The sequence below is a fragment of the Dictyostelium discoideum genome (assembly GCF_000004695.1).
Source record: "Dictyostelium discoideum AX4 chromosome 3 chromosome, whole genome shotgun sequence".
Classification (NCBI taxonomy): Eukaryota; Evosea; class Eumycetozoa; order Dictyosteliales; family Dictyosteliaceae; genus Dictyostelium; species Dictyostelium discoideum.
In genome coordinates this window covers 2,799,236-2,813,750 of record NC_007089.4, presented here as the reverse complement: position 1 = coordinate 2,813,750, position 14,515 = coordinate 2,799,236, and the positions used below count along the sequence as shown (strand labels likewise).

General features: G+C 19.0%; 7 protein-coding genes across 7 annotated transcripts; 5 read left to right on the top strand and 2 right to left on the bottom strand.

Moving 5' to 3' along the window:
• Positions 1–3,242: 3,242 nt before the first annotated feature.
• On the top strand, positions 3,243–3,497 carry DDB_G0280023 (hypothetical protein; the record flags this gene model as incomplete). The annotated part of the gene is made up of 1 exon (XM_636354.2): positions 3,243–3,497. The coding sequence occupies one exon, from the start codon at positions 3,243–3,245 to the stop codon at positions 3,495–3,497; it is 255 nt and encodes an 84-aa protein (XP_641446.2).
• Positions 3,498–3,668: 171 nt separating this feature from the next.
• Positions 3,669–4,580, bottom strand: DDB_G0279981 (hypothetical protein; the record flags this gene model as incomplete). Its single annotated transcript, XM_636353.1, has 1 exon — positions 3,669–4,580. One exon carries the CDS (start codon positions 4,578–4,580, stop codon positions 3,669–3,671), a length of 912 nt encoding a protein of 303 aa, XP_641445.1.
• A 630-nt stretch (positions 4,581–5,210) lies between these two features.
• Positions 5,211–7,457, top strand: DDB_G0279979 (hypothetical protein; the record flags this gene model as incomplete). Its single annotated transcript, XM_636352.1, has 2 exons — positions 5,211–6,845; positions 6,921–7,457. The coding sequence occupies 2 exons, from the start codon at positions 5,211–5,213 to the stop codon at positions 7,455–7,457; spliced, it is 2,172 nt and encodes a 723-aa protein (XP_641444.1).
• A 174-nt stretch (positions 7,458–7,631) lies between these two features.
• bud32 (BUD32 family protein kinase) lies at positions 7,632–8,514 on the bottom strand (the record flags this gene model as incomplete). The annotated part of the gene is made up of 2 exons (XM_636351.1): positions 7,632–8,249; positions 8,374–8,514. The coding sequence occupies 2 exons, from the start codon at positions 8,512–8,514 to the stop codon at positions 7,632–7,634; spliced, it is 759 nt and encodes a 252-aa protein (XP_641443.1).
• Positions 8,515–9,024: 510 nt separating this feature from the next.
• DDB_G0279975 (hypothetical protein) lies at positions 9,025–11,019 on the top strand (the record flags this gene model as incomplete). The annotated part of the gene is made up of 3 exons (XM_636350.1): positions 9,025–9,483; positions 9,581–10,648; positions 10,732–11,019. The coding sequence occupies 3 exons, from the start codon at positions 9,025–9,027 to the stop codon at positions 11,017–11,019; spliced, it is 1,815 nt and encodes a 604-aa protein (XP_641442.1).
• A 1,361-nt stretch (positions 11,020–12,380) lies between these two features.
• Positions 12,381–12,929, top strand: DDB_G0279973 (AhpC/TSA family protein; the record flags this gene model as incomplete). The annotated part of the gene is made up of 2 exons (XM_636349.1): positions 12,381–12,531; positions 12,622–12,929. The coding sequence occupies 2 exons, from the start codon at positions 12,381–12,383 to the stop codon at positions 12,927–12,929; spliced, it is 459 nt and encodes a 152-aa protein (XP_641441.1).
• A 166-nt stretch (positions 12,930–13,095) lies between these two features.
• On the top strand, positions 13,096–14,289 carry DDB_G0279971 (hypothetical protein; the record flags this gene model as incomplete). The annotated part of the gene is made up of 1 exon (XM_636348.1): positions 13,096–14,289. The coding sequence occupies one exon, from the start codon at positions 13,096–13,098 to the stop codon at positions 14,287–14,289; it is 1,194 nt and encodes a 397-aa protein (XP_641440.1).
• Positions 14,290–14,515: the final 226 nt, after the last annotated feature.

The window sequence follows — 14,515 nt, the reverse complement described above, 5'->3', positions numbered from 1 at the left end:
TACTTTTTTTTTTTTTTTTTATTATTATTATTTTTATTATTATTATCCGTTATATTTGTAGTTTAAAAAAATAAATAAATAAAATAAAATAATAATATTTGCTAAATAAATTAAAATAATGGATAATTAATATTTTATTTGTTAAAAAAAAATTTTATTTAAAAAAAAAAAAATAATAAACAAAAAAAAAAAAAAAAAAAAAATAGTAATTCTTTGTTTTTTAATTGGTAATAAATGATCTACTATTTTTTTTTATATTATTAATTAGATGGAAAAAAACTATATTTTATAATAATTCAAGTAATGTAATGTAGGTATATTTTATTTATTGTTATTTTTATAGTATATTTAAATTTTTAAATTAAATAAATATTAATTTTCTTTGTTGATTTTTTCTTATTTTGGAAAGGAAATTTACTTTTTATTATTATTATTATTATTTTAAATTTTATTATAATATTTCATAGAGCGCCAAGATATTAATTGGATGATGAAATAATATTTATTTCAATTTTATTTTTATTACAAATTGTAGTACCTACTGTGTATTAACACAATAGTGTTTGTGGGGATATAAATAGTTATTGGGTGGGTGTATGTGTGTGTTGTTGCTATGATTTTTTTATTAATCTATTGTAAAAAAAAAAAAAAAAAAAAAAAAAAAAAAAAAAAATCATTTCAAAAAAAGACAAAAAATATATAAACACAAATACACAGACAAATCCACTAATTTTTTTTTTTTTTTTATTCACACACATATTATAAATTAATTTATATATACTTTATTTTGTATATTTTTTTTTAAATTTTATCCTTTTTTTCGTTGTTATTACTAAATTACAAAAATATGATTTTATATGTTATAATATAAATATTGCTTTTGTAATTTATAGGAATAAGGACTATATAATTAAAAAAAAAAAATAAAGAAAATTCTATTTTAATAAATGATTCAAATAAAAATAAATAACAAAGATTAAATTATATTATACAAATATACTTTTTTTTTTTTTTTTTTTTTTTTTTTTTTTTTTTTTTTTTTTTTTTTTTTTTTTTTTTTTTTTTTAAAAAAAAAATTAATTTAATAATTCCAAATATCTAAAGAAAAAAATATATATATTTATATATATTTGTTTTAAAAAAAAAAAGAAAAACCAAAACCAATATTTAAAAGATTTTAGTAATAATTGGGTAAAAAAAATAAAAAAGTATTATTTTGAAATTGAAATTTATATCTATTATGTGAATTGGAGGAAATAGAACTGTGTGTGTGAGCTTGTGTGTGAGCGTGAATGTGACACTTGAGTGTTTTAAAATAAACCAACCATTGTAATCAGAAAAAGCAAATACATTTTGAATTTCTAAATGACTTTAAAAAAATTTTTTAAATAGGAATACCCATCCAATATAACATAGTATTATTATTTTAAAAAATAAAAAATAATAAAAAATATAAAAAAATATAAAAAAATATAAAAAATAAAAAATTATAAAAAATAAAAAAAATAAAAAAAATAAACTACCCACCCTCTTTCTTCTATACTTATATCATAAAAAACAATACTTTATCATGAATAAAAAAAATATAATAATAAAAAGAAATACATTATTAGATATTGTTTCTTTTACCGATAATGGCAAACCCACAAAAAAAAAAAAAAAAAAAAAAAAAGAAATCCATACTTTTTTACCAGGCCCACTGACAATAATTTTAATTTTTTTTTTTTTTATTTTTGTTTTATTTTTATTTTTGTTGTATGAAAGAAATCGAGATAATAAAAAAAAAAAATTATTAATTTAATTTAATATTAATTTAGATGCATTAATGAGATGTTTTTTTTTTTTTTTTTTTTTTTTTTTTTGGGGGGGTTGGGGGTTTGGAAAAAAAAAAAAAAAAAAAAAAAAAAAAAAAAAAAAAAAATGGGTGATTTACATTTAAAGTTTGAAATTGGTAAATAGTTTTTTATATTAAAAAAGGGTTTGTTTTTCCCAAATATGCACATGCATTAAATGATGGCAAAATGAAATCGATAACTGAATGGTAAAAATAAAAAAAATTTTAAAATTAAATTTAAAAAAAAAAAAAAAAAATCGCGAAAATAACAAATTTTTTTTTTTTTTTTTTTTTTTTTTTTTTTTTAGAATTGTTACCCGAATGTTATGGTTAAAAATAAAAATAAAAATAAAAAAAAATCACAAATATATCAGAAAAAAAAAAATAAAAAAAAAAAAATAAAAAATAAAAAATAAAAAATAAAAAATAAAAAATAAAAAATAAAAAATAAAAAAAAAGTTAAATTTATTAAATCAAAAATATAATATATTAATTAACCCTCACTAAAATATTAAAAATATAAAAAAACATATTAATATATTTTTTTTTTTTTTTTTTTTTTTTTAAAATGTAATTGGTGCAATTTGTAGACTTAGAATTATCAAAACTAGATTTTTATTAAAAACAATAATAGCATGGAAATTGTTTTGTTTTTTGTTATTTTTTTTTTTTTGTTTTTTTTTTTTTTTTGTTTTTTTTTTTTTTTTTTTTTTTTTTTAACAAATATATATATTGAAAAAAAATCGTTTTTTTTTTATATTTAATAATTAATTAAAAAAAAAAAAAAAATTAAAATATGAGCCCATATTTGGGAAATTCAAAAAAAAAATTTAGAAATGATAATTGTAATAATAATAAAAATAATAATTGTAATAAATGAGAAAATTCTAAAACAAAAAACTCGGCAATTATTTATTCAAATTATATTGGTTTCTAGAAAATAAAAAATAGTTAAAATAAAAGATTTAAAAGTTCTTATTAAAAAAAAAAAAAAAAAAAAAAAAACTGGAAAAAAGAATTTAGTAGATTTAATTATAAATTAAATGATAAAAGTTTGGTATTTTTTATTAATTTTAATAGTTTCAGTCATTTTATTTATAAATAAAAAAATTAAAAGAAATAATGTCGGGGTAATTTTCTCCACACATTTTATATTACCGAAATTAAACTATTTGGTATATCGAAATTATATCAAATCAAAAAATTATATTTTATTTTTTTAAGATTCCTTTTTATTATTTTATTTTAATATTTATTTTTCGTTTTACTTTTTTTTTTTTCTTTATTTCTTTTTTTTTTTTTTTTTTTTTTTTTTCAGCCAAATAAGGTTTATTTTATAAAATAAAAAAATAATAAAAATAAACACATAAAAAAAAAAAAAAAAAAAAAAAAAAAAAAAAAAGGAAAAATGAATATATTATCTTTTATTGTATATTATAATGGTGAAATAAATAGAATTTATTTTAATATGGGTCAAAAAAATTCATTTCCTATGAAAGTTAGTACCATAGAATTTTTAAATAGATTATCAAACGAACCAATTTTGGAAATTTCAAATGAGACCACAAATATTCTAAAGCTTTCAATTAATTCACTAGAATCAAATAATAATTTAATAGATCTTTCAAAATTAACTTTGAACTCAATAATAACTTTAAATTAAATAAATTGTAATAAAAATAAAAATAAAAATAATTTTATTTTTTTCATTTATATAGAAAAAAAAAAAAAAAAAAAAGAAATGGAAAAAAAAAAAAAAAAAAAACAAATAATAAATAAATAAAATTTGTTTTTTTTGTCTGTCAATCTATCTATTTATCTCTATCTAAATATTTTATCTATTTTTATCATTAAAAAGTGTTTGTTTAACTCTATCGGCATTCTTATTTAATTTATCACGATCTTTTGAAACGGAATCCCATTCTTGTAATTGTTTTTGAACTGTTTCTACTGTTAAATGTTGTTGAAACTTTTCAATAAATAATTTCGTATTATGTTGTTCAGCTGTGAATGGTAACTTCATTTTCTCTGAATTATTTAGTTCATTACTACCTTCTGGATTTAATGACTCTGTTGTATTATTATTATTATTATTGTTATTATTATTGTTTGCAATTGGTAAAGGAGGTTCATAAAATAAAGTATCTTGTTGATCATTTAAAACTGGTGTTAAAAAGTAAGTATTTGGATTTTGATTAACTAAATCATTTTGAAGTTCTTTTATCAATTCGTAAACTTTAGTTTTATATTGATTTAATAAATGTACATTTTTAAAATATTCTAATGAATTTATATCATTACTACTACTATTATTATTATCATTATTATTATCATTATTATCTTGTATTAATGATGATGATGATGATGAAGTGGAGGTTGTTGGAGTTGTAATTTTTAATAATCTAAATATTTCTTTATTTATTTGTTTTAATTGTGTTGCTTTATTTTCAATTGATAATAGATTTTGTGTTAACATTGTTGTAGTTGGTAGAGGAGATGTAATTGGATTTATAGGTGATGCATTCGATGATATTGTAGTGTTCTTTGTAGTATTCCTTGGGCTAATTAATGATGGATTTTGTTGTGGTTGTTGTGGTTGTGGTTGTTGTGGTTGTTGTTGTACTTGAATTGGTGATACAATATTTGTTGTTGTAGGTCGTTGTTGTTGTTGTTGAGCATTTTGTTGTTGTTGCTGCTGTATTGGTATTTGTTGAGGTTGATATTGAATAGGTTGTTGGTTATTCATATTTATATTTATTTATTAATTTATCGCCCAATTAGGTTTGAATGAATAGTTAGTGAAATGAAAAAAAAAAAAAAAAAAAAAAAAAAAAAAAAAAAAAAATTTGAAAAAAAAAAAAAAAAAAAAGACAAATTATTGAAATATTATATTTCTATTTTTTATATTATTAAAAAAAAAATTATATAAAAATAGAATATTAAAAATAGAAAAAGATTAACAAAAAAAAAATAAATAAAAAAAAAAATTATAATTCCATTTTTTTTTTTTTTTTTTTTTTTTATTTTTGAAATTATTCTTTTTTCGTATAATAAAAATAATGGAATGAAATTTAATAAATTTAGTTTTAAAAATAAAATTAAAATATCCATAGAAAATAAATAAAAAAAAAAAACTATAAATTCCATTTTATTGATGAGTCATATTCTAATAATAATTTACAAATATTTTATTTTATTTTATTTTTTTTCAATTTTATTTTATTTTTAATTTTTTTTTTATTTTTATATTTTTATATTAAATTTGAACAACCCCACAATTTTTTTCATTTTTTTTTTTTTTTCATATAGAAAAGTCGTCTAATTTTTATAAATATCCACCACTTTATTTAAATTTATAAAAAAATAAATAAATAAAATGACAGGTAAAAAAAAGAATAGACATCAAAAAAAGAGTTCACAAGATCATAATAATGAGCCATTAACAGAAATAGATCAAACAACTGATGAAACAACAACAACAACCACAACAACAACAACAACAACCGAGGAAGAAACAAAAAATGAAAACACTATTGTTGAAAATAAAGATGAAGATAAAAAAGTAGAGGAAAGTGTTCAAGAAAAAGAAGAAGAAAAAGAAAAAGAAAAAGAAAAAGAAAAAGAAAAAGAAAAAGAAAAAGAAAAAGAAAAAGAAAAAGAAAATAATATAGAAAAAGAAGAAGAAAAGAAAGAAGAAGAAAAAGAAGAAAAAAATGTAGAAAAAGAAGAAGAAAAAGAAGAAAAACAAACAAAAACAGATGATAATATGTGGAATAATGAAGATGAAATTGATGTACCAACAGTTGAAGGTGAAATAGAAACAGATATTAAAGATGAAAAAAAAGAAGAAAAGAAAAAAGTTGAAAAAGAAATTGAAGATCCAAATAAAAAATATTTTATAAAACAAAAGAAAATAATCAAAAGAAAAAAAGAGAAAAAAGTAAAACCACAACCTGTACAACCAACACCACCAGTACCAGCACCAGCACCACAACAATCAAGTGGATGGGGGAATTGGTTTTCATCAATTGGTAATGCAGTATCAAATACAATCACTCAAATTGCCCGTGTCGATTTAGATGATTCAGATGAAGATTCAGAAGAGGAGATTATGGTTGAAGAGGATATTGAAGTTTCAAAGAAAGAATATGAAAGATATCATAGAAAGAAATTAGGTTTACCATTATCAGATACTGAAGATTCAGATAACGATAATGACAATGGTGGTGATGATAATGATAATGCAATTATGAATGCCATTGATAATGGTGTTTTCAAAACAGCCGACATGATTGCAGATTCATTATATTTTGCAGGTAGTTTCTTATCAAGTGGTTTTAAAACCGTTCAAGATAATGCAAACATTGAGAATGTTAAAGGCCTAACTCAAGAGGTTTCAAATATTTCACTAGATACTAAAAATAAAATTTCAAATTCTGAACTCTACGAAAAGAGTCAAAAAATAGCATCACAAATGATGGATTCTTCAGTTGATGCTCTTGAATCTGTTGGTCAAAGAGCATATTCAATGTTTTCAACTCAAATGAAAAATAAATCAAATAATGATGAAAATAATAATAATAATAATAATAATAATCAACAACAACCACAACAACAACAAACTACCTCACCAACATTATCTACATCACCAACATCACCAAAATCACCAACTACCACTACTACTAATACTACCACTACCACAACTACCAATACCAATAATAATAATAATAATACTTCAACAAATTATGAATTTAATATTAATGAATCAATTTTTGAAGCTGGTGAATTTGATTCAAGTAAATGCGCAGAACATTTCAATATCACTAAATTTATACAAGATATTGAAAAATTATCAGTTGAATCTACAATGAAAGCTCATCAAATTAATCGTAAAGTTATTTCAACATCATCAATTAAATCATCAGTTGATCTTGTTTTAAATGAAATTAAAGAATTATTTGAAAATGAAGAATTACCTGAAAATTTATCAAATTCAAATACTTTATCATTTGTAAGTTTTCTTTTTCTTTTATTTACACATATATATTATTAATACTAATAATTAAATTAAATTAAATTTTTTTAGAGTAATATTCATATTTTTGAAATTGAAAAGAAATATAGAGAATTTTTTGATAAATTACAAGAGTTTACACCACAATTAAAGAATCAATCAATTGAATTAGGTTTATGTCGTGGATTAGAAAAGATTTATCAATTGACTGCAATTGGATTAGAGTTAATTTCAACAATTGCATCAAGTATTCCAGATGAGAAAGCACCATCAGATGTAACCAATAATAATAATAATAATAATAATACAGGTGAATGGGCAATTTCAAAATCAAATGAAATTTTATTTACAATCACTAAAATCACTCAAGATATTAAATTGATTTCAGCAATGTTAACAGAGATCATTAAATCAAAACAAACTCCAAACTCTAGAAAATTATTAAATAATCTTCATGTTGAAACTACAAATGCAATTTCATACATTCAAGATACAAAAGGTGGTTTCGTTAACATTTGTCAAATCATGTATTTAAATGAAATTAAATTTTCATTAAAAGGTCCAACTTCACCAATTTCAACACCAAATAGAAAGCAACAAAAATCATAAAAAAAAAAAAAAAAATATATATATATAAAAAAAAAAAAATAAATATATAAATAAATAAAAAATAAATAAATATATTAAAATAATAATAATAATAATTAGTTTTTTTTTTGTGTGTGTGTGTATATATATATATATGTATTTATTTATTTATTTTATTATTATTATTATTGTTTATTAACCAAAACAAGTTTTCTTTCTACCTCTTAATCTAACTTGATTTAATTTTTGAATTACAATTTTAGAATTTGATGAAGTTAATTCATAGTTTGATAAAATTGTTTGAAATAATTGTTCAGAATTTGGATGAGTACTAATGAAAGCACGCTCTAAAACGTAAAGATCAACAGCTTTATCTTCTACAGAATTTGAAGTATAACTAAGACCAAAATCAATGAAAACCAACTCATTTGTTGATTCTCTTAATAACATATTTGAAGTGGTTAAATCACCATGAATTACATTCATTTCATGTATTATACCAATTTGGTTACCCAATTCTTTCATTATTGATTCTATTTGATTTTGGTGTTGAGTTGATTCTTGATTTTTGTATAAATAATGTTTTACAGTTTCACCTTTTATAAATTCCATATAGATTCTATTATTACCGATATCAACTAAATAAAGTGATGGTACTTGAATTCCCTTTTTTTTACATTTATTTAATGATCTAACTTCTTGTAATATTCTCTTTGATGATATCTTTTGATCTAATATTGGATGTCTATATGCTTTTGAAAATCTTTCTTTTACAATACATTTTAATCCATATAAATCAGTTTCATATGTTTTCTATATTTTTTTTTTTTTTTTTAAAAAATATTTAATATAAATGAATAATAATTTATATCTAATATTATTATTATTATTACTATTACTACTATTTATTTTTAAATATATTATTATTATTACATACAGCTTCTGCACCTTGTGAAATAAGTATACCAATTTCATCTAATTTTACAACTTTTGTTGATATAGTTGTAGATGGTGATGCTGATTTCGGTATTGTTGTTGTCGCTGAATTTTCACTATTGCTACATTCATTGGCATCCATTGCAGTTTATGTGTATGTATTTACAAAAATTCAATTTGTATTTTTGAAAAAAAAAAAAAAAAAATCAAAAATCAATGAAATGAAATTAAAAAAAAAAAATAAAAATAAAAATTAAATTATTTTAAGTTGACATATTTAGATTTTTCATAGAACATTTTTTATTTTTTTTTTTTATTTATTTTTATTTATAGTAAATAATATTTATTATTAATTTTTAATTTTTTTTTTTTATTTTTTTTTTTTTTTTTTTTTTTTCTTTAATTTTCAGACTTTTTGGGTAAATATATTGAATTAAAAAAAAAAAAAAAAAAAAAAAATTTAATATTTTAGATTTAATTAAATTATTTTGATATCTCAAAAACACTACTTTTTTTTTTTGATATTTTTAATTTTTTTTTTTTTTTTTTTTTTACTTTTTATTTTATTTTATTTTTTTTTTTTTTTTTACTTTTTTTTACATCTTCTTTTCACAATTTTTTTTTTAAATTTTTTTTTTTTTTTTTATCAAAAATGGAATATAAGAATAATAATTTTTTTAATACATTTAATGATGAAGGAAAAAAAAAATTTGAAGTTTTTATAAATAAACAATCAATTTCATTACCTCAAACACAATCACCGATATCACCAATGTCGTCAATATCATCAATACCCATACCAATACCAAAACCAACATTAAATTTTTTAATAAGTGAAACAACCCCAAATTTATTTTCACAAAATTTTGAACCATTAAATAAAATTAATAATTTATTATCACCAAATTTTCACCAATCATCTTTTTCACATTATAGAAATTCTCCATTTTCATCTTCATTATCATCATCTCCAAATTTATCAAGTTCTCCAAATTTATCATTTACATTATCATCATCGTCAGATCAAACTGAAGAAATTGATTTATTTTTAAAAAATTTATATATTCATTATTTTTTTAAAAATAAAATTATTGAAAATGATTTTAAAAATGTAATTATTAGAATTTTAAAATAAAATAAAATAAAATAAAATATAAAAAAAAAAAAAATAAATAAATATAACTAATATTTCCTTTTTTTTAAAAAAGTGTTTAAAAAGTGAAAATTTTGATTTTGATTTTAAAGATCGTACAATTCAATTTAATTTAAATTATCAAGATAAAATTGAAAATATTTATATATTTTTAAAAAATGATATTCCAATAAGAGGTTATGAACCATTCATAGGAAAAATTAAAAATGGTAAATGGGTAATTTGTAGTATTTCATTTCCAAATTATTGGATACCATTAAATAGTAAAGAATTTGATAAATTTAATAGTAATTCATTAATTCAAAATTTTGAATTAAAATTACAAATTTCAATTTATTTATGTGATAATTTATGTTTTTATTTATTGAGTTTAAAAGAAGATAAAAATTTATTTCCAATATTGAAAAATAATGAAATTAAAGAAGTTTTAAAACCAAGTTTTAATCAATTAGAAACATATTGTAAAAATGATAGACTTTTATACATGTTTTTTAGGTTAATTCAAGCAGATTATGGATTTTATAAACATTGTTTACACGTTTTAGAAGCATCGATTGGTTTATTTTTAAAAAGTTGTATTTTAATACCTAGAGGTTCATTTGGTAGTAAAACCGGCTTAAAAGAAACCATTGATCTTGATGTTGATTTAATTATACCAAGAGAGATTTTAACACCAGAGAAAACTGATCCGTCACAATTTCAAGCATTTTTAAAAAATTTAAATATTATGATAACAAATAGGAATAATTATATGAAAAAATTTAGAGTTACTAATAAAATTATTACAAGAAGTATTGAATATAAAATGAATATTGAAGGTGTTGAAATTTTAGTTGACCTATTTCCAAAATTAATTTCAAATGATGGTAAAATAGTTAGTTTAACTCATGAAAAAAATGGAATTAGAAATTGGATTGAATCAGATTATGATATCTTTTTAAATAATGATAATAGTTTCAATTTAACTCAAGAACAAACCGCTTCAATTTTATTTATTAAATTATTTAAAAATGATATAATTGAAAAAATAAATGATCATTCTTTTATTTATTTATTAAAAGCATATCATTTAATTTTAGCTGTTGAAAAAGTTACTCAAAAATTTGAAAATAATCATAATCAAGTAAGTAAAAATAAATAAAAAATAATTAAAAATAAATAAAATTATTTCTAATAATTTTTATAAATTATAATCATTAATTTTAGAATAAATTTAAAATTGAATCAGTTTTTAAATTAATGTATGATATGGTTGAATTTCTTTTAATTGCATATCAAAAGGAACCAGTGGTAATTAATAAAGGTAATGGAAATTTTAAACCTTTACCTTTAAATAAATATAATGAATTAGATTTTTTAATTAATGGTTGCAATCCATATTTAGATGATACAATAGATTATCCAAAAGAAATTCGTGAAAAATTAATTTTAAAGTTATATGAATTAAGAGATATAATAGAAAATTATCAAATAAGGTATAATAAAATTATTTGAAAATATAATATAATTTTTTTTTTTTTTTTTTTTTTTTTTTTTTTTTTTTTTTTTTTTTTTTTTTTTTTTTTTTTTTTTTTTTTTTTTAAAAAATTCACAAGTGGCCAAAAATAAAGATATTTTAAAATTCCCATAATGATGAAATGATTATTATTGGCATTAAAATCAGTGTGAAAAGAATTATTATCTTCAGTAACTCAATTATTCTTCCAAAATAATTAACCAATCTCAATGAATTGTCGCCATCACTTTATTTAGTGCCTTGACAAATTCATACTTCGAAAAATATGTTCCAAACAAAATTTGTTGGTTTGGTGATGTGTTACTGCTGGTGCACACATCCCAAACTGGCTCCCCCTTTAAAATTAAAGAAAAAAAATTAAAATTTAGGATATTACTTTTTTTTAATAATCTATTTTATTTTAATATTTTTTTTATTTTTTTTTTTTTTTTAAAAAAAATTTAGAAAATGAAATATTTTTTTTTTATATACTAAAAGAAAAAAAAATAAAAAATAATTATTTGTTATTATTTTTTTGTTTAAAATTACGAAAATCAAATTTAATAATTTTCTCTAAAGCGTAATGAAATAAATATCTTCTATTTTTGAAAAAAAAACTTTATTAATTTTTTAATTTTATTATTTCGTTTTAAAATTTAAATTTTTTTTTATTTTTTTTTTTTTTTTTTAAACTTTATTTTATTAGAAATTGTATTTATATTTTATTTCTTATTTTTTTTTTTCTTTTTTTTTTTTTTTTTTTTTAACATGGAATTAGAAACCAATTCTATTCTTCATTTCAGTTGGCATAATTGATATTTTTTTTTTTTTTTTTTCGACTGACTTTTCTTTTTTTGGGCTAAACACAACATATTTGCACATATTAAAAATTAAAGTTTTTTTTTGTACAATCCCAACATCGATTATACTTTTTTTTTTCAAAAATAACAACCAATGGCGATGAAAAATATACTAGATATTTCAAAATTCATTAATTTTTTTTTTTTTTTTCAAAATGACAACAACAAATATTAATCCAAAAAAATTAAATTCTGCATAAAAAAAAAAAAATAAAAAAAATAAAAAAAAAAAAAAATAAAAAAAATTAAAAAATTCCCCTTCTTTTTTTTTTTTTTAATATCCAAAAAATTCTTTAATGTAATTTAATTAAACTATTTAAGTTTAAACTTTTTTTTATTCTTTTTTTCATTTTCAAATTAATTAAAACAAATAAATTATTAAATAATTTTTTTTTTTCTCTCTCTCTCAAATACTAGATATTTTACAATAGTAAAAACATATAAATAATAAAATTAATAACTATAATAAATTTATAAATATAATAAATAAATATAATAAAATGACAAAATTAAAAGTTGGTGACCAAGCTCCAGATTTCACATGTCCAGATAAAGATGGAAAATTAGTTTCTTTAAAAGATTTCATTAAAGATCAAAAACCAATTGTATTATATTTTTACCCAAAGGATGAAACTTCTATTTGCACTAAAGGTATGTCTTAATATATAATATATATACACTATATACATTATTATTTATTATTAATTCTTTTTTTTAAAAAAAAAAAAAATATAAATATAGAGGCTTGTGAATTCAGAGATAAATATCAAAAGTTTATTGAAGCAGGTGCAGATGTTATTGGTGTCAGTAGAGATGATGCAGAAAGTCATTCAAAATTCACATCAAAATATTCATTGCCATTCACATTATTAACTGATAAAGGTGGTGAATTAGCTAAATTATATGGTGCTGAAGGTAACTTTTTATCACCTGGTAGAGTCACTTTTATTATTGACAAAAATGGAAAAGTAGCTCTAAATCATTCAGCTTTATTAAGTGCAACATCACACATTGAAGAATCTTTAAAAGTTATTGAACAATTAAAATAAAATAAAATAAAATAATAATAAAAAAATTAGAAAAAAAAAGAAAAGAGATATTTTCTATAAAATTTCAGATATTCTTATTTTTTTTTTTTTTCAAAATAGATTTTTTTTTTTTTTTTTTATTTTAATTTTTTAATTTTTTAAATTTTTTATTTTAATAATAAAAAAAATGCCAATAACATTTAAAGTTTGTGATAAAAAAGAAAAAAAAGTAACATTAAATGATTTTTCAATTAATCAATTTATAAAAGATGATGTTAAAAAGTTAAATCCTAGAGAAAATAAATCGGATAAAGTTTATTATGATGCAATTAAGCAAGGAAAATCAAAACAAGAAGCATCAAAAATTTATAAAGAATTTAGTGAAAAAGAGAAAGAATTATATGAAAAAAAGATTGAAGATATTTGTAATAGTAAAAAAGTTTTAAAATCAAGTTTTGTTGGTGAACCATCTGGTGATTGTGATGGTGGTGGTTTAAAATCAGTAGGATTAAATGGTTTTGTCCATTCTGCATGGAAGGCATATAATAATCATCACAGTTTAGTTTTACGATGTGATAATATTTGGATGGCGATTTTAACTCAATTTTCATTTTATGTTAATAAAAATTCTGAACAATTACGTACAAACTTTGTAGATTTCAATGGTGAGAAAACATTGGTGGTTAGAACGGAATTTCCAATTTTAACAGCACCATTTGATAAATTATCAATTGAAATGTCAAAAGAAATTCAAAAAAATATTAAAGATCCTGGACTTAGAAATTGGATAATTCCAAATTTTACAACCACTACTGATTCTGATAAAGTTGTGTTCTCAATATCGTTAATGTCAATTATGAAAAAGTATTTTAAATTTGTAATGCAGACAGAATGTGGCTTACCAGAAGTAACACTATTAGGTGAAATTAGTGATTGGGTTAATTTAAAAGAAAGAGTTTCTTTATTAATTCATTTTGATACTGAAAAGAATCAAATGTCAAAATGGTTAAAGTATTTATTACCAATTATGGATAAATTCATTGAATCTGCAAATGGAAATCCAGATATTAAATGGTGGAATCAAATGGTAAACTATAATGAACAATCAGGTGGATCTGAGTTATCAGGTTGGTTATCAAGTTTTTGTCTTTTTACAAATGATGGTGATTTTCAAGAAAGAAGTTTAATGGATTACTTTCCATTTCCAATAGTTGATGGATATAATATACCAAATGGATTTTTATCAGCTCCAATAAAATTGATTGATTATGATCTTTCAGAATATAATAGTCAAATTTATGCTGGTCATTTAGGTGCTAAAATTCATGATACTAAAATTATGCCATCACTTGATTGGTTTTTAGTTGCTGATATTGTTTAATCAAATATTAAAATAAAAAAAAAAACAAAAAAAATTAATTTAAATAATTTTATTTGTTTTTATTTTGTATGTTTTTTGGTAATTCTATAAATAATTAGATGATATTTAATATTATTTAAAAAAAAAAAAAATTATAATAATATATTTTACTTAATTTCATTATGTATAAAGAAAAAATCTGAAAAATTAAGGTTTGCAGATTCCAAAGGAAAGAAAGCAATAATAT